The 26,704-nt window shown below is 38.5% G+C and overlaps 1 protein-coding gene across 1 annotated transcript in view; it reads left to right on the top strand.

Annotated features, from left to right (window-relative positions):
* Positions 1 to 26,704, top strand: part of CACNA2D2 (calcium voltage-gated channel auxiliary subunit alpha2delta 2) — a 583,233-nt gene that overhangs the window by 541,050 nt on the left and 15,479 nt on the right. The window contains exons 20-26 of the mRNA XM_032210871.1: positions 951 to 1,022; positions 1,628 to 1,689; positions 3,569 to 3,645; positions 9,403 to 9,420; positions 17,346 to 17,406; positions 25,266 to 25,363; positions 26,558 to 26,648. Of these exons, the coding sequence (XP_032066762.1) occupies positions 951 to 1,022; positions 1,628 to 1,689; positions 3,569 to 3,645; positions 9,403 to 9,420; positions 17,346 to 17,406; positions 25,266 to 25,363; positions 26,558 to 26,648 (479 nt within the window). The remainder of the gene's footprint in view (positions 1 to 950; positions 1,023 to 1,627; positions 1,690 to 3,568; positions 3,646 to 9,402; positions 9,421 to 17,345; positions 17,407 to 25,265; positions 25,364 to 26,557; positions 26,649 to 26,704) is intronic.

Here is a 26,704-nt window from a genome sequence, read left to right as displayed (position 1 = left end):
GTAAGATTCTACAATGCTTACTTTTACAAATCTGGGCATCAGAATTTTTTAGTCTGGGGATGGCAACTTGGAATAATTTCTTAATGCATACAGATAGTCCTCGACAAACAACAGTTCATTTTGTGGCCATTCAAAGTTACAACAGCACTGAAAAGAGTGACTTATGACCATTTTCCCCCCTTACAACTGTTGCAGCATCCCCATGGTCACATGATCATAATTAATACACCTGGCCACTGACTCATATTTATGATGGTTTCAGTGTCCCAGAGTCATGTGATCAGCTTATTTAACCTTCTGACAAGTGAAGTCAATGAGAAAGCCAGATTCACTTAACAACCGTGTTAGTAGCTTAACAACTACAGTGATTCACTTAACAACCATGGCAAGAAAGGTTGTAAAATGGGGCAAAATTCACTTAATAAATGTTTCCCTTAGCAACAGAAATTTTGCGGGTCAATTGTGGTCATAAGTCAAAGACTATCTGTACTTGCATAATTATTTCTTATATTTCCGTAAGTAAATTGCATATGGATCAGAGGTGGGTTCCAGTCACCATTACTACTGGTTCGGTAGTAAAAAAAAATCCACACAATATTTAAAAAGGAATAAAAGGAATAAAAACTACATTTTTTCAAAGAAGATTGTTCTGCGTATGTGCAGAACAGAAAATCAAGACGGTGCTGCTGATCGTAGAACCGGTATTGTCACGTGTCCGTCAGAGTTACTACCTATTCGGCTGAACGGGACCGAATACATAGGAATCCACCTCTGGTATGGATGCCTGTGTGCATTTATACCATAGTCTGAATCAGGCACAAATGCAGATCCTATCCTGTTAAGAGAATCTTGGGACTTGAACAGAAGAGTTTAAAAAGGTAACTGTAAGTGCTACCACTGATATGTATCCCCACCCAACTTCACAGCATTTTCTGTTCTCCCATCTTTAGATTCGCCGAAGCATGATAGATGGAAATAAAGATCAACAATATATTAAGACTCTGATAAAATCCCTTGATGAGGTAAATATGTTGGACTTTGAGTCTGAGCTGCGAGATTTCAAAAAGAGTGGTTCTTTATTGGAAAATAGGAGGAGCAGGGAACTAGGGTATGAAAAATATGTCATGAAATCACATGAAAATGCCTTGCATGGAATTAAATCATTATTTCATTTGGCCAAGTCTCTTAAGACTTGCTATGTTACCACACCTGGTGTTAAGATATCTGTGGAGACCCTGTTGAGTTTTTTATGAATGTTGGGAGTGCTGTTTTAGTCTGGACAGTCATCAGTTTTTTAACATGTATTAGATATATTGTAAACTTCCCAGAATCTTTTTGGATTTGGGCAGTCTTAACATTAACATGCATTATAAGTAGGACCAGCTCAAAAGACTTGTGGAAATTTCCAATATATTAGAATACAAGAACTAGGTTAGTAGATGGGATTGGTTATATTAACTGGAATATATGCTTCACCATTTCTTTAATGTTAATTGTGATATACATTGGTTTGTTTACCATTTATTTCATGAAGAATGAAATGTGGCCAAAAAACTTTGAAATTAGCTAATGGTTTTCATAAATGCAATGAGCAATATTTAGTCACTCATTCCTTTTGACTCTACAGAGGTATGTTGATAAAGTTCATAGAACCTACACTTGGGCACCTATCAAAAGCACAAACTACAGGTAAGTAAGTAGCTAGGAAAAACACTTCTCCATAAGTGATGATTAAAAGAATACTTAGGAAAAATACTCCTAACAGACTTCTTTAGAAGATAATGCAATTCTCTGCTGATTGAGAAAAGACACCAGAAATTCATTCCTTCTCTGTCTGTCTCTGTCTCTCTCTCTGTCTCTCCCTATCTCTCTTTCTCCTGTGTTCTTCAGAATTTTATCTAATATTTCAACTATGAGATATGATTGGCCATAATGTTTTGATTTAAACAGATAACCTTTTAGCAGGTACCAGCATTCAACCAGTCTTCGTTAGTTTGGGAAACTAAGCAGGGCTTGTTCTGGTGAGTACTTGGGAAGAGATCCTCTTAGGAAACCAGTATTTAAGCTAAAAATCCCAGAAGAAAACAATGGTGCAAACTATATTTTTCTAAAGAAAACTGCACAGGGGTGTCCATACAAAGCCATGGCTGTCAATCTCCCGGCCCACAGGCCAGAGGCATCATGTGCTTGTCACACCCACACCCGGTGTAGTGAAGGGGGGAAAAGTCCCAATATGTCATATGATGATGGCATGGTGACATTAGTTTGATACCCCTGATATAAGCCATCAGAAGTCAGTTCTAACTTGAAAGCATCTTTACTAAGGTAGATTGCCAATATTAGCCAAAGTCATTATAACATTATGGCTTGATCTTTTAAGTTATTTTGAAATTCTATATTTTTGACCAATCTATAGCAAAGTAGCAAAGTCTGTTAGAGAGTTTTGACACCATCCCTTTGAAAAGTGGATTGAACACAGCACACAAGGAGCAATTCTGGTGCAACAGCATTAAACTGTAATAAGTGTGGTCATTGGTAGTTATTGAGTAAGTGCTTAGGAGGAGAGGAGAGCTGACTCCTTGACATTTTTTGACACTTCTGCTCTAGAGATTATGATATCATCTAGCTATCATTGTGGAAATAAAAAGCCTCTCTTCCTTAATGCTATGTCAGCATAGCCATCACAGGTTGATGCTACAAATGGCTGGTGCTGAAATATATAGTTCCAGATGGTCTTTGTGGGTCTATTCATTTATATTATTATCCATGCCCTTAGGTCTTGCAGGGTAGAAATAGAATCTTAGAAGAACCATCCATTGATTTTTTTTAAGGCACAACACTCTTCCAATGTATAATCTTTCCATGGTAATGTAATAAGAGGGAGCTACCTATTACAATATCAAGATTATATCATGTTTGAAGTCTGCAACCAGAAGCTGTTAAATGAGGCTGCCATCTAGTGCATCGTTGTTTATTGCAACTATGCATATGCCTCTGAAATTTTCTAGGAAAACCAATTTATCACTACTTAGCTCAAAAAATACCCAGTTATTTCTAATCCAGTTATCTGAGAACCAGGCATAGAATAAGAAAAACTTTATGCCTGCCATGAATTTGTGTTTATTTGGATGATTTCTTGACATGGACTGGCAAACAGACTCCTGGGAAAGATATTATAAACTTAATTTCCTCAAATTATGGCATCTATTACTGCCCTAATGTTCACTTCTAATTCTGCTTCCAACAAATGGCCTTTAAAGACACTGGTTTTATTCTTACCTGTATTTCATTCCTTAAAAAGACAGGCCATTCTGAGATTCACTCTTGTATAACATTGGTTCATTAACCTCTCCTTGGACAATTTGCAACATCCAACACTTTCATTCAAGTCTTAAGGCAGGTGTCCTCAATCCTGTTCCTTCCAGATATATTAGTCTTCAACTCTGATGATCTCCCAAGCCAATTTGTTGCCTTAAATCTTCAATTATTGTCTTCTATTCAGACTTTTTTTCATCACCAGTGCAACTGCTTTGGTAACACTGTGATTTCCCTTTTTTTCCTTTTCCAGCTTAGGTCTGGTCTTACCGAATTACAGCAGATCTTACATCCAAGCTAATCTAAGCGACCAGATTCTCCAGGTGAAGTGTAAGTATATGTTTTTCTTTTCCTCCTGTCCTTTCACATGCCCTGTGACCCTAAACCCACCAGCTAGCCTAAGGATGATTTACAAGAGAAAGCAAAATGCCTAAATGTTAAACACTTTTAAAAATGTATCCAATGAAAAACAAATTCCTACCCAGAGAAGAAAAGAAAGTTTCATTTTATTTATGAAAGAATAATGCAGGCTTCCCAGAGATGAAACGATTTACCAGATCCCTTGCAATGAACTTTTAAAAACATCCAGGGGAGATAAGGTTGAGTTGTTGCTTTATATGCTTTTTATGTGGTAGATTATAATAGCAGCTGGTTAATTTGAAAACTGGGAAATTTTGCATGTTTCTTTCTGTTTTGTTTAAATTTGTTTTAAGCCATCCTTATTTTTATTTAAAGTTTGAATTACTTTGCTTGTTTCCTCACTAATTTACAATTAATCTCTGTACTTGTGTGTTTGCTTCCCCTTGTGTGTGATCCTGGGCTCTGCTCTCTCTCATCAAAGGGTGTGAGGAGCTTCCAAGGGAGTTTTTAACATCCTGTTCTGAGTGATTCTGCCTTTTTCTATCTGTGTCTGTCCCTCTGTCTCTGTAATTCTTCTTTCTCATCTCTCTCTCCCTTCTCCCACCTTTTGTACTCCATACTTGTGCTATGTTACTTACAGCGACTAAAAATTTTTCACCTTCAGGGAGTTTAAAGGGATGTTGTTTTTTAGAATGTGTGCTGAAGTATGACATATTAGTCCTTAGCACTTAGCACTTAGCCTTATATACCGCTTCATAGTGCTTTACAGCCCTCTCTAAGTGGTTTACAGAGTCAGCCTATTGCCCCCAACAATCTGGGTCCTCATTTTACCCATCTCGGAAGGATAGAAGGCTAAGTCAACCATGAGCCTGGTGAGATTTGATCTGCCAAACTGCTGGCAGCTGGTGATCAGCAGAAGTAGCCTGCAGTACAGCACTCTAACCACTGCATCACCCTGAAGATTCGCTTATGCAACTAGGTTCCAAAATACAGGTAGTCCTTGACTTATAACCACAACCACGGGAGCAGAATTTCATTTGCTAAACAAGGCATTTGGTAAATGAGTCATGTCCAAATTTATGATCTTTTTTCCCATGATTGTTAAGCAAAACATTGCAGTTATGAAGTGAATCACATGTGATTAAGTAAATCCGTCTTCCCCTGTTGACTTTACTTGATGGAAACCAGTATGAAGATAGCAAATGGTGATTACATGACCCCAGGATGTTGCAACCATCATAAGTACAGGCTGATTGCCCAGCATCCAAATTTTGATCACATAATTGTAGGAATGCTGTGATGGTTGTAAGTGTGAGGGCTAGTTGGAAGTCACTTTTTCAATGCCATTGTAACTTCAGTCCCTAAACAAATGCTTGTAAGTTAAGGACTACCTATATATAATTCTTCTGACCAAGGCTGGATAGAATCATCAATCACAGAGTGGTCTTACCCCTAAAATGGACTGATCTAGTCCCAGAAAAGTTCTGGATATAATATAATATTAATTAGGCCTACACTATGTTTTTCTTGAAATAGTTAGAAATGGGTGATTTTGCATACCTCCAAGCTGGACGCTGGCCCAACTTGCTGACTTTTAGTTAAATTATCCCAAAGGTGCTTTTTCAAGAGGCATCTGGACTTTCTAGTTTTTCTTTGAAGACATTTCACTTCTCATCCAAGAGAAGCATCATTTTTCAGCATCATGGATGAGAAGCAAAAGATCTTCAAAGAAAAATCAGAAGTCCAATTGCATCTTGAAAAGTCACTTTTGGGACAACCATGACCTGGATGGCTGAGGATCTCCATAGTCATTTAGTTAAATTAGTTTTAACCCCAGTTGCAGTCCTATTCCAATTTACTTGGGAACATAGAAAATCCTTTCAATAAGAATTTCTTTAGAAAAAAACTTTGTTATTAAGAAGAAATAATGTGAACCATCTTTCTCCTGCTATTTAAGCTACCACTTCTCTTTGGAAAGAAAACATAAATAAAGATCACCTATTTTAAAGTTGCGGATCTAAGCCGCTTAAGGGGCTCCTACAAAGATGAGTGAGTCGAACTATTTTCCAAAGCACCAAAAGGCAGGACAAGAAAGAATGGTTGGAAACTAACCAAGGAGAGAAGCAACCTAGAACTAAGGAGAAATTTCCTAACGGAGAGAGCAATCAACCAATGGAATAAGTGGCCTTCAGAAGTTGTGGGAGCTCCATCACTGGAGACTTTCAAAAAGAGACTGGACAACCATTTGTCTGAAATGGTATAGGATCACTTGCTCGAGCAGGGTGTTAGACTAGAAGACCTCCAAGGTCCCTTCCAACTCTATTATTTTATGTTCTATGCTTCCAATGTTTTGTAGGAGCATTTGGTGCAGTATTCACACATGGGTGCTTTGAAAAAAAAATTGCCATCCCATTTCTTCCAGATGAAAAGTATTATAGCAAAGCCTTTTCCCTAGCATGGAAACTTTGTTCAAATATGTTTTTCATATGGGAAGTGTTTTCAAATAATGTAGATAACTCTCTTGTGCAAGCTGATAGGAATTTTTGGAAGGATTATGGCAGCAAATATAAATAAGAATCAGATGAAGTTTCATGTGTGTCTGAGGCCAAGAGATGATACCTTTCCAAACAACATCTCTCCTTAACATCTAGGACATAGTCGGTCTGTGCTCCTAAAGGATCCTGCTCTGGTGTAATGATGTTATATAGGAATGACCTTGGGAGACAGAGAGAAGGGGTGACCCGGGCTCAGATAAGGGTCAGATAAGAGAAGACATAGCCCATAGCTGCTTATTGGGTGGAGAATGAGTCTCAGAAAGGACTCCCTCTAAGTTCTCAGGCTGTAAAGGAGGCTTGCAAGATTGATGTCCATGTTCCCAAGTAGAACAATCAAGAAACATGGCCAGATGAGCTAATTGTACTTTATTGGAAGACTACATCAACAGGATCTTGCAAGTCTAAAAGTACTAATCTCCCATCATCTCTTTCACAGCCTGAAAGCTTGGGTAGAGGTTCCTTCTGAGCCTCTTTCTTTTTCCATTATGCAGCTGTTGATTATGCCCTCTCTTATCTGACAGTTCCCATCTTCACCCGATCTCCCATCATCCTTCCCAAATACCATCACATCTGCTGGCCATCTCTGACTTTATCTGTTTTCTCTCTCTCTCAAATGAGGCCTTAGTTTGCTATCCATTATATAGCTAGTCCTCAACTTACAATCACAATTGCGCCCAACATTTCTGTGGCTAAGCAAGACAGTTGTTAAGTGACTTTTGGCCCATTTTATGACCTTTCTTGCTGCAGTTGTTAAGTGAATCACTGCAGTTGTTAAGTTAGTAACATGGCTGTTAAGTGAATCTGGCTTCCCGACTGACTTTGCTTATCAGAAGCTCACACATGCTCACATGATCACTGCAACCATCATAAACATGAGCCAGTTGCCAAAAGTTTTAATTTTGATCACGTGACCACAGAGATGTCACAATGGTCATAAGTATGAAAAATGATCATGTCAGTTATTTCAGTGCCATTGCAACTTTGAACAGTCACTAAGCAATGCATTACAATAGCAGAGTTGGAAGAGACCTTGGAGGTCTTCTACTCCAACTCCCTGCCTAGGCAGGAAACCCTATACCATTTCAGACAAATAGCTATTCAACATTTTCTTAAAGACTTCCAGTGTTGGGACTTTCACAACTTCTGGAGGCAAGCTGTTCCACTGATTAATTATTCTAACTGTCAGGAAATTTCTCCTCAGTTCTAAGTTGCTTCTCTCCTTGATTAGTTTCCACCCATTGCTTCTTGTTCTACCCTCAGGTGCTTTGGAGAATAGTTTGACTCCCTCTTCTTTGTGGCAACCCCTGAGATATTGGAACACTGCTATCATGTCTCCCCTAGTCCTTCTTTTCATTAAACTAGACATACCCAGTTCCTGCAACCGTTCTTCATGCTTTTTAGTCTCCAGTGATTGTAAGTCGAGGACTACCTGTAGTTGAGATTATCACTTGGGTAGTTGATTTTGAACTAGCAGGCTAAGTGGCACCATATCAGGCTCTGGCCTTCACATTTCTGAAACGAACAAATGAGTACTTCAAATTCAATCATGAAATTACAGGAAGAGCTTGCTAATTATCCTCACCAGACTAGGTTGGTAGGATTTATGCTTCCTTTTCCAATTAGCAATAACACTACGACTTATATATCGCTCAGGAGTGGGTTCCGGCAGAGACTACTACCGGTTCGCTCAGGGACGCGCCGTGTATGTGTGTTTGATGTGTGCTGCGCGCGCATGCACAGTACAACTAAAATTGCTCTGTGCATGCGCAGAAGCAAAAAACAAGATGGTGGTGCCTACGTCTCCGCTGGGAGAACCGGTTTGGAAGCGTGGCAGACCTATGTCGCTGCTGGTTCCAGTGATCCAGGCCACCAAGCTACTACCGGTTCGGCTGAACTGGTCCGAACCAGTAGGAACCCACTACTGATACTGCTTCATAGTGCTTGAGTCAGCATAATATTGCCCCCCAAAATTTGGGTCCTCATTTTACCGACCTCGGAAGGGTGGAATGCTGAGTCAACCTTGTGCGGGTGAGACTCAAACTGCCGAACTGCTACTGAACTGGTAGCCAGAAAACACAGTAGTAGCTTATAGTACTGCATTTTAACCGCTGCGTCACCATGGCTCTTCATTAAAAACCAACCTGAAATACTGTAATACAACCTGGATTTGGTCCTCAATCTCCCTGAGTCGAACAGTAGCTACCTTACTTAATATCTATCTAACGTAATATTGTCACTGTAGTGCCTGGCAAAAGCTCAGCCAAGTTTCAAGCAGACCCCATTTCCAGTCCTGACTGAAAATTGTAGCTAGTGTCTTTTGCACATGCAAAAGTATGTTCTTTCTACTATGAAGCTGCAAGCTTTCTCCTAAGTGTCACAGATATTTCTCTTCAACAATTTATGTCACGATTGGGACTATGTTCTCTCATCAGGAATTTACATTGTCATCTTGGCAGGTTTTTTTGTTTTTTAGAATTGGTCACGTTTCATAAACTATGCGATTTCCCCTATGCGCTATAATGTCAGGCATGGTAAACACTTCCAGCTTCCTTTGCAGAAGGAAATGTGGATTGCTTTTAAAAAATAAAAAGAAAGCTTTTCTGCCACGTAGCGTGGTTTCCAGGCTCCTGCCCTATTTTTGCCTTTCCCTGAGAAGGGCCACATCTTACCCATTTGCCAGATGAGCTCAGGCGTGGCCCACTGCCCTGAATTTCTCTCCCTTCGTTTCCTCTCCTTCTGTCTCAATCTGTGTGTGTGTCTTTTGTTAATCTTGAATTTTGCATGGTCTGCTAACTCAGTAAGAACATTTCTAAATCAAGACTGTTGCAAACTGTTTGCTACTGAATTCCATTTTTATGTTGGTTATATAATATATATATATATCTATAGATCGAGTTATATCTATACATTTTTATTATTTTCTTACTGTGGCCTTTTGATTGGTACTTTTATTACTATTATTATTATTATTATTTTGGCTTATTTCTTTTTCATGTCGTTTTTTGCAAGAGGTTTCCTTTTGGTATGATTATGATACACAATATTTTTATTCAAACAGAAATTGAATAAAATATTGTTTGTACCCCCTTCCCCCTTTCCACCCAACCCCCTTTTTTGTTTTCTGTTTTTTGTTTGTTTTTTCTTGCTTTCTCTCTCTGATGGATTCACACAGTACCAAGCAAATTGAAGGGCAAGTATTTTCAGTCTTAGACCACTCCCCTTCTACCACCCCCTTTTCCTCACCTGTGTCCAGTAACCCCCACCCCTCACTCCAGACCTTCACCACTCTCCCTTACCACCACCACCTGGCCTGCTTGCCCATTTCCTTGCCCGTTTGCCACGCCTAACCTTGCGAATCACCACCAAACTCTTCCCCTTTCCTTTCCCTTCCCTCACCTTATCCTCTTTCACTCTTTATTTGGAAGCAACATGTCTTGTTATGTTCATAATAGCTTCACCACTACTGATCTCCCTACTCCTACCCTGTGCATTGCTCAGAGATTCAATCCGGTATCGTTAAAGATGAGCCAATTTCATATGGAACTGTTATGTTTGAATTCAATTAAGGTTTTTGTAGCTAGTTTAAAATTCCTGCTCTTCTTCCTCCCTGCAAAAATATCTCTTCCACCCTTTCTGCTTTTTCCTCTCCCTTGCCTCACACCTTTCCTACGAATTTTCTTACCTTTTCCTTGTTCCTATGCTTACCTTTCTCTTCAAGACAACTCAACCTGAATGGAACAGGGCTGTGCAGAAACCTCCGGGTTCAGAAAGGTTTGGAAACAGAGACCAATATCACTTTCTCGAGAAAACCTTTAAGCTCCTCCAAAGGGAGAGGAGGAGAAGCAGAACATCTCAAGACAAGTCCATCTTGCTCCCAGGCCAGAATTTTTGAAGCTAAAGTACCATAATCCCCACAATGGGCATCATCATCATTAGCAGAAGTCTTCAAAAGAGATTTCTGGCTATTTATTATCTCAAACTTATTTATCTTTAATTTTTTTACTTTATTATCTCAAACTATTATCACAATCAGAGATGGGACATAGTCGTAAGATCGTGTTGTGAACATTCAGTCTACTCAGTTCTCCTATTCATTTACAGTCTTGAGGCAGTATTGCCAAAACTCAATTAATAGGAAGGGCAAGTCTAAAACATTCCATCCTCTACACCAGTGTTTCTCAACCTTGGCAACTTGAAGATGTCCGGACTTCAACTCCCAGAATTCCCCAGCCAGCCAAGGTTGAGAAACACTGCTCTACACAAATCTAAATTAGTAAGATAGGGTTGATTGTTGTAGGTTTTGCTTGCCTCCTCCTTTTCTTATACATCAAACACTACAATAGCACTTTAGTTGCATACAGTACTCTATATCAGCGTTTCTCAACCTTGGCGACTTTAAGTCCTGTGGACTTCAACTCCCAGAATCCCCCAGCCAGCGAGAGCTGGCTGGGGGATTCTGGGAGTTGAAGTCCACAGGACTTAAAGTCACCAAGGTTGAGAAACGCTGCTCTATATAGCACTTAACAATAGCAATATAGACCACTTCATAGTGCTTTGCAGCATTTTCTAAGAGGTTGACAAATATCCACATATTTCCCCCAACAATTTGGGTCCTCATTTTACTGACCTTGGAAGGATGAAAGGCTGAGTCAACCTTGAACCAGTCAAAATTGAACTCTAGGCTGTGGGCAGAGTTTGCCTGTAATACTGCATTCTAACCAGTGTGCCACCACGGCTCCTTTACACATGTACCTGAGTGTGAAAAGAGATATGTGGTTATATTTTATAAAATAACTAATTTGAATAGTATACTTTACATATTAAGGGCCTCTGTTATGAAAAGAGCGTATTGTAGAAGTTGTACTTATAGAACCAGCTGTGACAGGAGAAGAAGGGGGAGTGAATTTTTAAAGCCCGTTCAGTAGTAAAAGCAAAACTATGAGGTGGGTAACATAGCAGCATTTAACTATCCATTTTATATGAAAACAATGTTTGGAACATTTATTTCATCAAAGTAAAGAAGCAAAAGGAATAAAATACTGCATATTTTTGGTTACTTCCATAATTCAAGATCTCCAGAGTCAGTACCCATATAAAAGTGAGATGTATGGCTTGAAATGGCATTTAATTAACACAAAATGCAGGAAAGCTCCAGAGGGATGCTTCTTATTAGACTGTAATCTGTTCCATACAAAAAGACACGAAACTGAAATGCCTTGCAATAAATATACTATGGTTCTCATTTGACTCAAATTTCCCCTAGATACAAGCATATCTACAATCGTGAGTGAAGTTTCCTAGGTTCTATGCTTGTAGTTTTGTAGAATTTCGTGAGGTTAAGCAAGTCTTAGATCCATGGTAGTTCAGTCACACTGGCTGGGAGTTGTAACGCCTATCAAAACTAGATAATGCTCAGATTGGGAAGCCCAGCTTAAGCACTTCTCAGAGGAAATTGTGCAGGTAGATAGGCAAAGATATGCCATGTAAAAAGGCACTGAGAAGAGACCCCAGTTGAAATACACAGCTGTGGACTGTCACACTAAGGCATTATCAGTGACTGGATCTCAAGCACAAGAGTCCTCAGCCCTGTTCTATCAGCAATGAGCTGCCTGCTCCTGACCCTGTATTGGCAATGCTGATGAAAATAATTACTTAGTGTTTTGTATTCCTTTCCTCTTCCTCCTTTCATTGGCTTGTTTCCAGACCCCCGCCTTATAGTCCTGTTCGAAAACAGCAGTCCAACCTATGGCTGTGCTGCCCTCACAAAGGGCCACATACATCTTGCAATGCATTGTGGGAGACATGGGGGGGGAGGGGTTTTGAGGGTTTCACAGTCCATCTGTTTATACTGATGCGTTCTGAAGCGCATTTTGTAACTAATTGAAAAATACAAGTCTGGTGAATTTGATTGATCCAATTATGAAAAGTGAATGGGTATCTTTCAGGGGAAAGCCTGCAACAGCTATCCCTCCCTTCTTTCTTTCTTTCTTTCTTTCTTTCTTTCTTTCTTCCTTCTTTCCTTCCTTCCTTCCTTCCTTCCTTTCTTTCTTTTTTCTCCAGACCAAAAGAGATTAGCTGTCAGAGACTTAAAATAATGTACTGTTCTCTAGAAGGTAGATATAAAATGTGAAATTATATTCGGGTAGAATTCCTCACCCAGAACCTATTAATATATTAAAGGTAAGCTGCCTTTTTATGCATCACAGGGGATAATGCTGCTGAGTCCACACATTTTGGCTCTGTACAGTAGTGTGTAAGTATGAAGGGTGTTAAGTAACCATGCTTACACCTGCAAAGAACCATCCTGAATTGTGGCAGGGTCTCCAGGGAATTGTCTGCAATTCCTTGCAATTCTTCCATTCTAAAGAAGAGCCAAACTCAACTCCAAGCTTCAAGTCCATCAGAACCTGTGCTATTTTCTTGCTCTTGGATATAAATGGTACAAAACTATTCAGTTGTTTTCATGTGTTACAGACTATTGTTGACTACTGGCTATTGTTTAGTCTGGTATAGAGAGACCTGTTGAAAGCAATGAAGATAATCTTAATGGAAATAGGCAAGATCCATTATTGTTAACCAGAGGGGAAACATCTTAAATCTACATCAAGCAGAAACTATGAGAAAGGCTCAGACGGACGCCACCCTAATTCACAGGAGTCTAAAGAGGAGAAGGGGTACAGCACGATGAGATTTGCAAGATTTTTGTCAGCCCCTCCCCCCCCCAGATAGATCAGAGCAGGAATCAATTCCACAGGAAGCTAATACTACTTTTATTGATAATAGCTTTGCCAACAGAGCCTTGCTGATTATACTGTACTTCCTCTCATACTTACGTGAATTAGGAGCTATATGCAACACAAAGTACGATGGCATTCTTCTTCTCATTCATCTGAGCCTTGTTCTTAATGGGTTATGCAGACAACCCAATGATCAATATAAGCAAAAAGGTTGCAATTTACAAATGATTGCAAATATATTTTCTTTTTTTAGCGAACTGGTCTTTTTCACATTACAAATATCACAATTATTTTCATTCCGGTCAAAGCAAGATCTTGCTCTTCCTTTGTGGTTATGCCTATTAAGGCCAGCACGCCCCCCCACCCCTATTTTTTTTTAAAAAAAATCATTGCTTGACATGATTTTATATTCCTAGAAAATTTGGGGGAGGGGGGACTGTTTTCATTTTTTTTTTAGTTAAACCATTAATTTAGAATAAATTCTTCTGTGCAGCCAATTATATATGTTTGCGGTCTTGCTGCCAAGTCTAGAGTGTTAATTATTGCTAAATGTTGTGGCGCCATAGGGATTGTGATTAGAGTGCCAATGAGCCTGGCAGAGGTTGATGTTTGCAGATTGGATTGGCTAGAGGAGAAGATAATGAAGGATTCGTTAGAAGTTGAAGATACAGACAAATTTCTTAGTCCTGATCTTAATGAATCAGCCTCACAGTGATCCTTAATTTTTTTAAATATTATTATTTTTTAATTCCAAAATAATCCAGATTAAAGTATCACCCATCATGCGTTTAGGGGCGAATAGATGGAACTGATATGCCTTCTGTAATTTTCGATAAAGGAGATAATAAACCTATTCCATTGAAATAGCTTGTAGTGGAATACTTCATTCCGGAGGGTTACTGAAAAGAGAAACATGATCCAAAATGATTGTTTCTTTGCTAAAAAAAATACTTCCTGAATAGTTATTTTTCATTACTTTTAAAGAGCAGTGTGAATATTTTAAAAAATAAATAATAAATAAACCAGGAGAGTGAACCATACCACGATTGTTTTTACTTTTCAGTCTGTTAGAAGCAGATTGGAAATTATGTCTCTTCTTCTGAAATGTTGAAAACAATGAGTGAAAATCCCTTCCTTGTTCTGAACTTCTCGGGTCTTGCAGCAACAAAAGTTTCCTCACACTCCTCCCAAATCAAAAAAGAAAAGAAAGAAAACACAAAATCCAATTACAAACCTTCAGTTGTTATTATTTGAAATATTATTGAATCCCAATAAATGCTTATTTGATGCCTTCTTAAATGTTGGTTATAGCAAAACAAAAGTTCAACTAAATTATGCCCCAGTTTAAAAAAAAAATTTTTTTTTAATTGTATCAAGATTGTAAGGGAACTATTCCTTTAAGATTATTCTTTGAAAGAACCATAAAAGTGTAGAAAACTGTCTAGATTGAAGCTATCACTAAATCTGATCAAGTAGAAAATTGGGTGCACTGTTTTGGTTGGATCAGATTTTTTGGATTTATTTCAGTCTGAATCTTGGACAATAGCAAGAGAGAATCAGTGAGTTATGGATGTTGATTCTCCATCAATAACCATTGACATCAGTAACGGTGGTATAGTTCCGAACCACTTTTCTAGATTAAAAGCTGAATAAATTGCTATGCATTGCTTTTTTCCCCCTATCTCACAAATTGGTTTCAGAAATGGTTCTGGCAATCATTTTCTGTGAAAATTGGCCAAGGAGATTCCACAGGATTTCATTTTGCTTACCATACTTGTTAAGAATTACATGAAAGTGCTGCACGAGGTAATTCAAGGATTTGAAGCACAGTAACAGCATTGTGATGATTGCACTCAGTTCATTTTTCTCATGGCATCATTTATGGCACAAGCTTCCATCAATTATTCCTAGAAGTTAGGAATGAAACGGATGAAGATTATACATAATTCGATGGAAAATGGCAATGCTATTGGACAGATGTCCCATAATGTGTAGAGAGCATGTCAATCCTAGTTTTAAAAACTTTGTTTCCTATAAAAATAATTTTAGGGGAAATCACACATTTTATCAAGGTCATTTGGCAGAAGCAATGATAAAGATGTTTAGTTTAGCTTAGCTTAGTTTAGCTTAGTTATGATTTAGAGGCCACTAAAGTATATAGTAAATTGAGTTTATAATCCTGAGATATGTCTGGGTAGAACATATATACCAGGGGTGTCAAATTCAATTTCATTGAGGGCCGCACTAGGGTTGTGTTTGACCTCGGGGGTGGCCATGGCTAAGATGAGCGTGGTCAACTTAACATAACTTGTGTTGGGGGCGCCTGTGGCCCAAGCGCTCTGCCAATGAAAATGGGCTTCTCAGCTCCATTTTCAGCTACGAAGGCTTCCTGCAACCATCTGCCACCAAAAATGGAGCTGGGGAGGGGGGCATGTGCAGCCCTCACGAGCTCTGTTTTTAGCTGGGATGTCCTCCTGCTACCCTCTGCCAGCAAAACGCAGCATGAGAGGGCTGCACACGGTCCTTGCACACTCTGTTTTTGCTGACAGAGGCACCACAGGCCGGTCTTTTGTTGTTTCCAGAATGGCCCTGCGGGGTAGATCTAAGCAACCCAGAGGCTGAATCTGGGCCCACAGGCCTGGAGTTTGACTCCCCTGATATATAGGATAATACTATAAAACACAGAATTCCAATAAAGTATAACAATACATCCTGCCCTTTTTTTTCTTTTGCCCTATAACAAGAGAAATTCAGGACATTGGGATTCTTCTATCTCTCTTTTATGTCGCAAGAATTCTTCACTTCTTTTTTTCGGATAGTGAGAATTAAATGTGAGAAAACTTGCAAACTTTCAAAACATGGTAACATCTGGCAAGTATTTAGGGAGCATACCAAAAGTTTACTGGAAATTAATCAGCTCATAGAAAAACCAAATAACAAAATGAAAAACATTTATAACGTACAAATTACAGTATAGGCATCATAACTTTTCTGGAGAACTGTGGATCATGTTCAACACCCGCACCACGACTAGTGAGTACCACTTGCATATTCTTGTGCTAATTGTGTTGAATATATCTTTGGTCCTATTTTGCGGTTCCAGAGTTATACTTTAATAGAACCCTCTAGTTATTTATTAATGGATTCAGTCATTTACTCATTCATTCAATTCATATCTCAGCTTTTCTTGGGGATCTCACGGTAGCTTATATAGGCCTCTCAATTTCCATTTTTCCCAAGAAAAAACCCTGTGAAGTGCCCCAAATCATCCAGTTTTCATGCCTGAAGGTGGACTTCAGTGTGGGTTTCTCTGCTCCTAATATAACACTTCATCCCAATAACAGACCTGTTCTTCATTTTAATAAATAACCATTTATTGATAAAAATGTACAATATATCTCTTTATATCCCACTTTTATTATTTTATAAGGCGGTAAACGTACTAATACTCCTTCCTCCTCTTATTTTCCCCACAATAGCACCCCTGTGAGGTGAGTTGGGCTGAGAGAGAGTGTGTGTCTGGTCCAAAGTCACCCAACCAGCTTTCATGCCTAAGGCAGGACTAGAACTCACAGTCTCCTGGTTTCTATCCTGGTGCCTTAACTATCAGAGCTCAATATTCTCTTGGAATATTGACCATGTTTAATGCTCCACAGTTTACTTGATTACATACATTACTTCTATGGAAGGTTGTTGCACATTCTAACCAAGGAGGGATGGCTGTTGCAATGCTCTGAGAACTCTGTCCATTAGAAAACACAGCAGCTGCACTCTCTACAATGCATTGTGTTTTACCTCTGACTATGGGTAAGTCTTTGGTTGGACTGTCTTCATAAAGGACCCTGGTTTGGCCATGTTGATGCCTGAAAAATAATTTTTCTTAGAAAATATTGTTTTAGTAATTCTCTTTTTGTATGAGCAGAGCATGTGATTTCTTTTCTTTGTAATTTCATAATAAGAGAGAGATATCCACATGACCTACTAAACATACATATATATATGTGTTTATATATATATATATATAAGTATGAAGGTATTTTTATTTATACATATATATACAATCTGCCAAATATATTTAATTACAGATTATGGAATTTTAATTATATACGATTAACTCTCCAAATCCACTCAATGTTGGCAACTTATTGGCTATAACTTTCTTCTGGTATGACTTGAGCACCCAAAGTGTATTCTCTTCTTTCTCTCTTGTTAAAACGAGCCAGTGGTTTTGCCTCTTCTGTTTATTCCTGTCTCTTTTCTCTTTCTCTCTCCCCCAACCCCATTTCCTCTTGCTCTGGCTCTGTCACCTTCTGAAACCGAAGCTGCCTTCTTCCCTCATTTCAACTCCCCGCCGCATAATGTTACCTTTCTGTTGCAGATTTTGAATACCTGCTGCCAAACAGCTTTGAGTCCGAGGGACATGTATTCATTGCTCCAAGGTAGCTTTGTGTGTGAGCTTGCTGAGGTGTCCATTTAACCACCGATCCTGGGAGTGGTTCAACTCCCCTTCCCCAACCCTTTTTCCGTCCCTGCCACACCTTCAGATATTCTACTCCATCACTCCTGACCCCTTTGGAATTGATATACCTCTTCATTGTGCCAATGTCTTGATCATTTCTTCCTTTTTTTGTGTGTCTGTCGTCTGCCTGTGTGCCAGTCTCGGGGACTATGATTGCCGCCACCTACACTACATTGTGTTACCATTGGCGGCTGGCAGCATAGCTGCCCCACCTTCTGTTCACTCACCTACATAAGAAGAATATATATGTGTATATGGCTGCATATGAGATACATATGTAGCACACATATATAGGTATAGTTTCTGAAAATCCTCAAAAAAAAAAAACCATCAGTAGACAACCCTGTTTCGGTCCTATTGAGATGATATCATGTAAGGAAAAATTCCACCAAAACGTCTCTAAATTAGCCCAGCCTAAGAAATCATATTGACCAGGACTACTTTTATTGTGACAGCTGTAATAGTAGAAATCTTGCAAGTCTGAATGTCCTCCCTCTTCCTCACTTTACTGTTGTGTGAACTAGGGAGGGGCTTGTCTGAGATGTTTCCTTATGTTATTTTCTTGGTCTAGGTAAGAGACCCTCTTATCTGATTACTGACTTGGTAGCAGAATTTCCTCCTGTTCTTCAAGGCTATTCCCTTTGCCCTTTACACAATGTTACTATTGATATTATATAGTAATATCATGCATAAAAATCACAAACTCTGCATTTTGCAAACCTTACTCTATCAAGTTTTATTCTTTCGACTTTTCCAAATTTAATTATTTCAAATCTACAGAACAGAACATTTTTTTGCCCAGTCCAGTGTAGCAGAGGTGGGTTTTGGCCGGTTCAGCCCAGATCAGGAACACCAGTAGTGGCAGCAGCAGGAGGCTCTGCCTACCTGCCCAGACAGTGTTGCACATGCGCACGAGCAAACTGGTAGTAAAAAAATGGAAACCCAAAATTGCAGTGTAGTGGTCAGAATATTACACTAGGCTAGGGAGGTTCAAATTCACAGAACAGTTTGGTAATAAAACTGGAGAGGGAAGTATAGTGTATGTGCTATTTAAGATTTTTTGGGGGGTGGCAGGGGGAGAACAGAATTCCGTATTTCATAAATAAATAATTCTTGTTAGATTTACGGCCAGCACAATATCATAAACTGGTGATATATTTGGCATCCAGATGAAATTATAATGATCACTGTTTGTATAATCATTTGCAATGGTGAAACCTAATTGGCTCCCCCAGCCACAGAAGGCCAAATATAAATAAAGATGGAGCTCTTACATCTTTAATACTTCTTTAGAAAAGGGAAAATCGGAGGCTCAGGCAAACATGCCATGCTGTCAGGAAGGAAAAAACCCTTCTACCCAAACTTTTAAAGATGCAGTAAAGTCGGCCTCTTCTGGTAACTCAGGTTCCAATCACCGTATATACAGTAAGAAAATGGAAGAAATGCCATTTTAATAGCCTTTTCACAAATTCCGCTTTATTTAAGGCATTACAATACAATGGATAAGTGATGTCCCAACATTTTTTAAACAGCTATGGCATGTATTAATCCTAAAAGCAATCCTATACATAAATACTTAGAGGTATTCTGTGGACTTTATTCCCAGGTAAGTATTTATAGGATCGCAGTTTTTAAAAAGCATAAAACACATACAAGGGTTTTGTTTTTTTTAATTGGGATGAGGAAACTGTATCCCTCCATATAATGCTGAACCAATCCAAACAGCCCCATTCTGTACTGGTTTTCTTGAGCAGGGTTGAGTAGAAACTAGCATTCAACTGGACTTCTTTTCTTTTTGGTTTGAAACTTTTCACTGCTTTTCAAGCCAAAAAAGAAAAGTCTAGTTGCCATGATTCAAATTCCAGATAACTCTACCTGGATGAATGAGAAAGTATATCTTATTTTCTTAAATTCTGTAGATTCTAGTTTAGTAACTTCAGTGAATGGGGTTCACTGATATTTGTTGCATTCAGTGCTTTGCATTTGGAGTTGATAGTACATGAGGAGAGCTGGAAATTGCCTAGTTTTTAATCATTTAGGGCTACCAAATCTGGGGTACAAACTTCCAGATAGCTATCATAGGCCTTTGTCTTCTATGTTTCTTTGCTATCATCATTTACTGGTTATCTGAATTTTTGAACTCCTGATGGGATCACCATTACTAAGGGGTATCTTTTTCTGCACTGAACACTGTCCAGTATAGAAATACATGATTTCTGTGGGACATTATATAAATCATGGATAACAGTTTATGTTCAAATTTTTAGGTTTAAGGTTTTGGGGTTTTTTTTTTTTTTTTTAGTATTTAGTATTTATTGGGATTTATAGGCCGCCCTTTTCCCTGAGGGGACTCAGGGCGGCTTACATTCGTAGGGAAAGGGGGAGTGCAATATAAAACAAGAACAGTATGTGACTAAAATAAACAGTAAAAAACACAACTTTCATTCAGCATTCAACACTCAGGCGGGGTGAATTAGGAACTTATCCCCAGGCCTGGCGGGATAGCCAGGTCTTGAGGGCTGTGCAGAAGGTCTGTGCATTTTAGAATATGTCCTTGCATAGATAGTCATAAAATAAAGAGGAAAGACTTTTTATTGTCCTGCAGTCTTTCCCAACATGATTCCTTTTATATTTCTTGGACCACACCTCCCCCCAGTGGCAACTAAGATGACCAATAGCCATAGTGTCAATTCTATGAGGTGTCATGTTGTCCGTTGGAAGCTATCAGAGGTAAAGAAATGCAGATTTATGATCATATCAGAACAAGCAGGCTTCTGCTCTAGCAAGCATTCATTCCTAGTGATTACTTATGACATTTCTTTAATTCCAGCTACACTATTTATTAGCCTTTCAGTCCCAATAATGCTTGGCAATATGCTGTGAAGTCTCATCATTGCTAATATGGCCAATAGTCCATGGTAATTTTCAGAAACCATATATCACTGATAATCTATTTGTGGGTGTGCAAGCACATATATCTGTACATATCTGTGTGGATACATAGGTGGATAAAATATTGTGTATATGTATCTCTTTCTATATATATGTATATATATAGCTCTTCAAGAAGCAAAATAAACTGGGCAGCCCAGGATTTTATGTTGCATTAACATACAATGATGGAGAATTGAAACGTTATTAAAGCTAAATAAACTTGTATTTTACTTCTATGAAAAAGCTGTTACAAACCGGTGGCCGTCAAATCTTATCCAGCTACTCTACAGAATATATTTTAATTGCTTCTGCTTTCATACACATTCATTTTGTTGGCTCTAATAAATCAGATGCATACAGAACCTGCTACTTGGTTCAAACTCATTAACTCTCTATTTGAACCAACCTTTTAAGGGACTTACTGATTTTGTGCCAAAGATGCCTATGCAACATAGCTAAGTAGTTTTATCTACAGAATGTATTCCATTTATACATAGGCAGGCTTTTGTATTGAACCCACTTTTTGTGACAGACGCCTTACACAAATTACACCCATCACTATCCCCTCAGCTACATGGCTGTTAAAAGATACAGGATACTATCATCTTTTACATCTGGCCACCTGGTGAGATGTCCCGTGTGACATTTGTCATGAACCCAGAAAAATCGCTTTCTAAATTGCAGTCTCTATGCTGTTCTAAATTATTTCTTAATATTTAATTCTGAAAGCTACAGTATAAAGAAGCAGAAATACACACACACACACACAAAACACACAACAACACAAACACACACACACTATTTCCAACCCCAGATCTTATTAACTGGCAATGCAAAACTAGATCATGCAAACTTTGTTGCTTCAGTTGAATAAAAACTCCCAAATATAATGGCAAATGGTGATGAGAACAAGCCTAGTTTTGTTATATATCTTTACAATTCACAATGGTCTATATCTGCAGATGCATAGACTCACAGCAATGTACAATCTTACGTACAAGTTAACCCATTCAAAAGACCAAGCTGATAAATAGTTTAATATATAAAGCTCAGCACTGCATGTGCATATACTCTTGCAAGCAAATGCCAGCACCTATCTGTCTAAATGAAGAGTACAGATATATTTACAGTTTCTATATGTGTCTGTAGCAGTATTTTGATGCATAATCTTGAAGTAAAGATGGCTGGCCATCCTGTTTTCTATTGCTATGGTGAAGAGCGATTCACTGTGACTGTCCTGAAAATCTTTGTTCCTTGTGGAATTACATTTCATTCCGCAAGTAAGCCAGATCTTTAGTGTTTTCTCTCATATGTCCCTCTTCCACTCTTTCCTATCCTGTCCCCCACTTTGTCAAAAAGTGGAGTTTCAGAGAAGAAACCCTTTTCATATTTAATGTAAAATCAACTAAAGATGGGTGACTTTTATCCTCTTCCACCCCACCCCCCCAAAAAATCAAAAAGAAAAGAATAGTGACACTGATTTTAATTATTGGGTTGGACTGTGATCACAATAAATGAAGAGATTATATCTAATGAGAGCATATGGTAAGTTGTGCAATAGGTGCTGAAATAGATATGAATTTGCTAGAATTTGCAACGTTGGCCTTAGCATCTTTTGAGGGAAACCAAATTCTATATCAAAACATTATAGATAAGAGAATCTTCTACTCTTTTCACAAATCATTGAACCTACATCTCTCCTCTTTCCATTAAGAGAGAGGTAAGTATTTTTATCCCTCATTTAAAATCCCATACCAAGACCAAAAGAGGAAAAGCAAGAAACAATGCAGTTGCGCCTCCAGATTCAGCACCTCTCAAGATGGTAACTCAGGATCTAATCACCAAACGTCTTAACTTGTTGTTTTCTCTGGGATTTTGTCCTGCTTAATTCACCAAAGCTCCTGACTACACCTGAATTGGGTAGTCCCAAAGGTGCTTTTTCAAAAGGAAACTGGATTTCGTTTTTCCTTGAAGTTGTTTCGTTTCTCACCAAAGAAGCTTCTTCAGTTCTTTGAAAAAGCACACCTTTGGGGCAACCGTGACTTGGATGACTGAGAATCTCCATAGACATTTGAATTGGGTAGCATCCCTTGACAAATAGACAGATAGTGCTACATGCATATATGCATATAAACAGGCACAAATACACTTGTATATGATTTGGACTGCAGTTGTTGTCATTCAAGAAGTCAACAATCTAATTAGAATTAGTATGTTCCATTTAAGTTCTATCTGCTTAACTCAAGCAATCTATTAAGAAAACCATACATAGTATTAAGAAAGACATTTCCCATCCTGGATACATTTCATAATGCTGCAGCAATCTGATAAGTGAAAGAAAGATGATAAATTGATCTGTCTTCACAGTACTGATTCAATAACTCTTCCTCCAACTTCCATTACTTTTTTCTATTAAAAAAATTAATTAAAACTACATATATATAAAGTGGAAAGGAGAGAATGGTTGTGGACTGAATTAGTGGGCAAAGGAAGAATTAACATTTTTGCCCCCTTCCTGTCAGTTCTCCTTGGCTTCCCAAATTTGGAACTCTCTGCTGGTTGGAAATTATGGAACTTCCCTGCACATCAGGAAGGTGCCAGATTGGGGTAGCTTAATTAGCAATATTGTTTGATGTTACCATGATGCAGTCAATCCATATTTGGAGAAATAGGATCCACCATGTTAACCTACAGTTTCACTTTTTTTCCATTTATCATCAAAAATCCGTTCGGAAGAGTTTTAAAAACAAGAGCTGATATCACCTGTGGTTTTTTTTTTAGAAAACTGGCTGATATCTGTCGCATCATCTTAGACTAATTTTTACTGTTAGAAAACAATTATACATAGATATGAAAAAAGCCGTTCCATTGTTGAAGCAATGGGCAGAGATTTCTTTCTGAATTGCAAATAAAGCAGTCAAGTAATAGAATCGTGTCAGAAAAGAACCTTTAAAAAGATGCTGGAAGTGAGTCTAGAAAGATAGCTCGAATGGTTTTAGTGAGATAGATTTAAGGCTGTATAAATTGACCCATTATATCAAGTTAACTGGCACTGCATATACATTTTAACTTGGAGATAGCTATTACTTATCTTCATGCTTTTAATAGGGTTTATTTGGGGATGCATACAATCTTGAGAAACAATCTTAATAAAGTGGGCAAGAGGTAGTCCCATTTAGGAGACAGTAAAGAAATTTGGGACGCAGTGGCTCAGTGCCTAAGATGCTGACCTTGTCAATCAGAAAGGTCGGCAGTTCAGAGGTTCAAATCCCTAATGCTGCGTAACAGAGTGAGCTCCTGTTACTTGTCCCAGCTTCTGCCAACTAGCAGTTAGAAAGCATGTAAAAATGCAAGTAGAAAAATAGGGACCACCTTTAGTGGGAAGGTTTGCGCCTTCGGCATTTAGTCATGCCGGCCACATGACCATGGAGATGTCTTCGGACGGCACTGGCTCTTTGGCTTTGAAATGGAGATGAGCACTGCCCCCTAAGGTCGGGAACGACTAGCACATATGTGTGAGGGGAACCTTTACCGTTAGAGAAATTTATCTTTGTCCCAGATTACCAGTCTCACTTATTCCCTGCCATCAAATATCAATAATTAGAATGCAAAAATAATAATATTCACAGCTTGAGTTCCACTGCTCCCTCTAGAGAAGTGGTGGGCTTTTTAGGTCCACATATTTATCAACCTCCATTGCTGATATTGTTTACAATTGACCATCCCAGCTCAGAATTCTGTTTCAGCAACCCCTGGAAATCTGCAAGATCCCCATTGCTGCTCTAAAAAGACCAGATACCATAATATCAAATCTGCACCCTTAGCATCTCACTGAGGACTCTCACAGCTTATATACAGAGCCACCTTTTTAAAGTGTTGCTTTCCTCCCCCTGCCCCCAACTTCATTGTGAAAGTGAATGCTAGAAGAAAGAGTGGGAGAGGAAGGAAATGAGGCTATTTTCCAATACTTGATAAAAATAGAGGCTTTTTATAACTAGCACGGTCACGCTTCTGTATAAGTGCCATGTTGAAAATCATAGTAAAGACTGATGTCTATAGAAATTCACAAAAGCAGATCAAGAGTTTAATTAAGTTGCAAACCCGGAGGAATTAAAGTAAGCCAGTAAGTTCTTAGAGAAATAGAGTGGCACAATTATTGCAGAAATCTGAAAATGCAGTGATGCGTAGTACTACCCAGTGCTGTGTGCTATACTTTAGATGGCATTAAGAAACCATTCAGGTGGTGGTTTATGACATCAGTAAATAACAGAAAAGAGTTATGACACCGATTTTTATATAGCCAATATATTCCCAAAGGCTTCCTCCTGCGCTTTCATAAATTGACTTTGTATTATTTTATAGCTTTCTGGTTACTCTTGAGAGGTGCTGTAACACCAGTGTGAAAAGGCCAACTAATAGCCTTTCTCAGCAGATTGTGAGCCATGGCATAAAACCCATTCATACAATCTCCCCAACTCTCAAAGACTCACTAGTACATATTTTACAGATATTATATTTGAAACGTACTAGATTCTTATACATTTCTTTCTCTACCCATATATAGATTTAAGACATCTATAAAAATAAAAGCCGAGTAGCCCTAAATATCGATAATGAGATTCACATTGAACAAAAACCATATTTCTGAGCTGAGATGGTGGTGGTGAGGATATGACTCATTAAATAACTCCACATATTTCCCACCTTCATTGTCTTAACCATACCCAGCTAGTTTGAGTAGCTGCTTCACCTGTGCTGAGCACATGATTAGGCCAATTCTGAGAGAAAGAAAACTAACCGCAACTTTTTCATCCTTCCAATCGACAAATCTTCCTCGTAACCCAGAGAATATTGCAAAGACCTCAACCTGTCGGATAACAACACTGAATTCCTGGAAAACTTTATTGCCCTCATGGAAAAGGTGACGCCTGACTCCAAACAATGTAAGTACCCCAAAGGCCTGTGGTGGACAAAAAGTCTCATCTCAAGGAAGCCTTCACGTTTTGTGAGTGAAAGAACCCAGGGAAATCCATTACTAAGCAGCAATGGAATTATTAAATAAATACATCTACTTTTAAAGATGGGGGTGAGGCAAAGGTTGCCAAAAATAGATTATTTAAATAAAGTTTCGTGTTTGTTTAAATAAAGTGTTAAGATGTGTTTCTTTCGTATCTGGGAATTGTTAGCTTATGGTAAGGTGGATTTCATAAAACAAGGATGTAATTCAACTTTTGTAGCAACTTCCAGATGTATTGAATTACAGCCTCCAGAATTCCCAACCACTGGAGCCTGTTCTGGAGAATATTTGATTGTAAATGTCTGGTATAAATGATTAGCCACCACAGTTAAGAATTGTACTGTAGCCCCGAACATGTAATAATCAGCTTGCCCAAATGGAATCGATGGGACTTGTCTTTAAAAAAAGTATGCAGTCATTGGATAATGTTGCTTGCCAACCCTACATTTGATCATAGGCACATGGACTTCTTCAAGCTTGATCTGGCTGGAACCAGGTCACATTTCATCAGAGGTTAGAGTTCTGTAAGATGTGCTTCATTAAAACGAACCCTACATTACATAGCCAGCCTGATTTCTCAGTGTAAATTAGTGCAACTGAGCAACTAAGAAACAAGAGTCATGGCATTCCCTTCCTTTATGGACACATATTGATCAAGTATTCTTTAGATGTTAAAGTACATTTCCCTAGGGAAGTAGTTTGGTCAATCCACTTTGATATCTGTCAAATATGGAAATGTAGTTCTACCATGTTTCTTTATTACACTTGGTGTGGCTAAAAGAAGTACGACAATACTCTAGGAATCTGCCTCTGTGTGCATAAGATACAAAAATACCATCTCCAACTCAGAACAGCAAGAAAAGCCAGAGACCTGAGCTGGCTGACTTCCAGTACTGAGAAGAGTTTCCAAAAACATTGAGAAATATACACCTTTTTTAAAAAAAGGCTGTTTAATACTGCTAAGAATTTAGATCAGGGCATCCTGAATCAAAATTACGGCATAATGGAGAGGTTTCATATTGCCTTCAACTGCCTTTTTGCAAGTAAAACGGTGAGTGAGAAATTCTAGTGGCTATTGAGGTAAACTTCTGGTTTTGGAACATTTCTTCTTTCTGTTAAGGTGACAACTTCCTTCTTCACAACCTTATCCTGGACACTGGAATTACACAACAGCTGGTGGAAACAGTATGGAAGAATCAAGATTTAAGCACGTAAATAAAACTTCTGAGACATGCTAGTGGTGTTATTCAATTATTCAATTGAGTGC

Source organism: Thamnophis elegans, chromosome 2 (genome assembly GCF_009769535.1).
Source record: "Thamnophis elegans isolate rThaEle1 chromosome 2, rThaEle1.pri, whole genome shotgun sequence".
NCBI lineage: Eukaryota > Metazoa > Chordata > Lepidosauria > Squamata > Colubridae > Thamnophis > Thamnophis elegans.
Note: the sequence above shows the minus strand (reverse complement) of the source record. Positions and strands in the feature narration are given on the sequence as shown.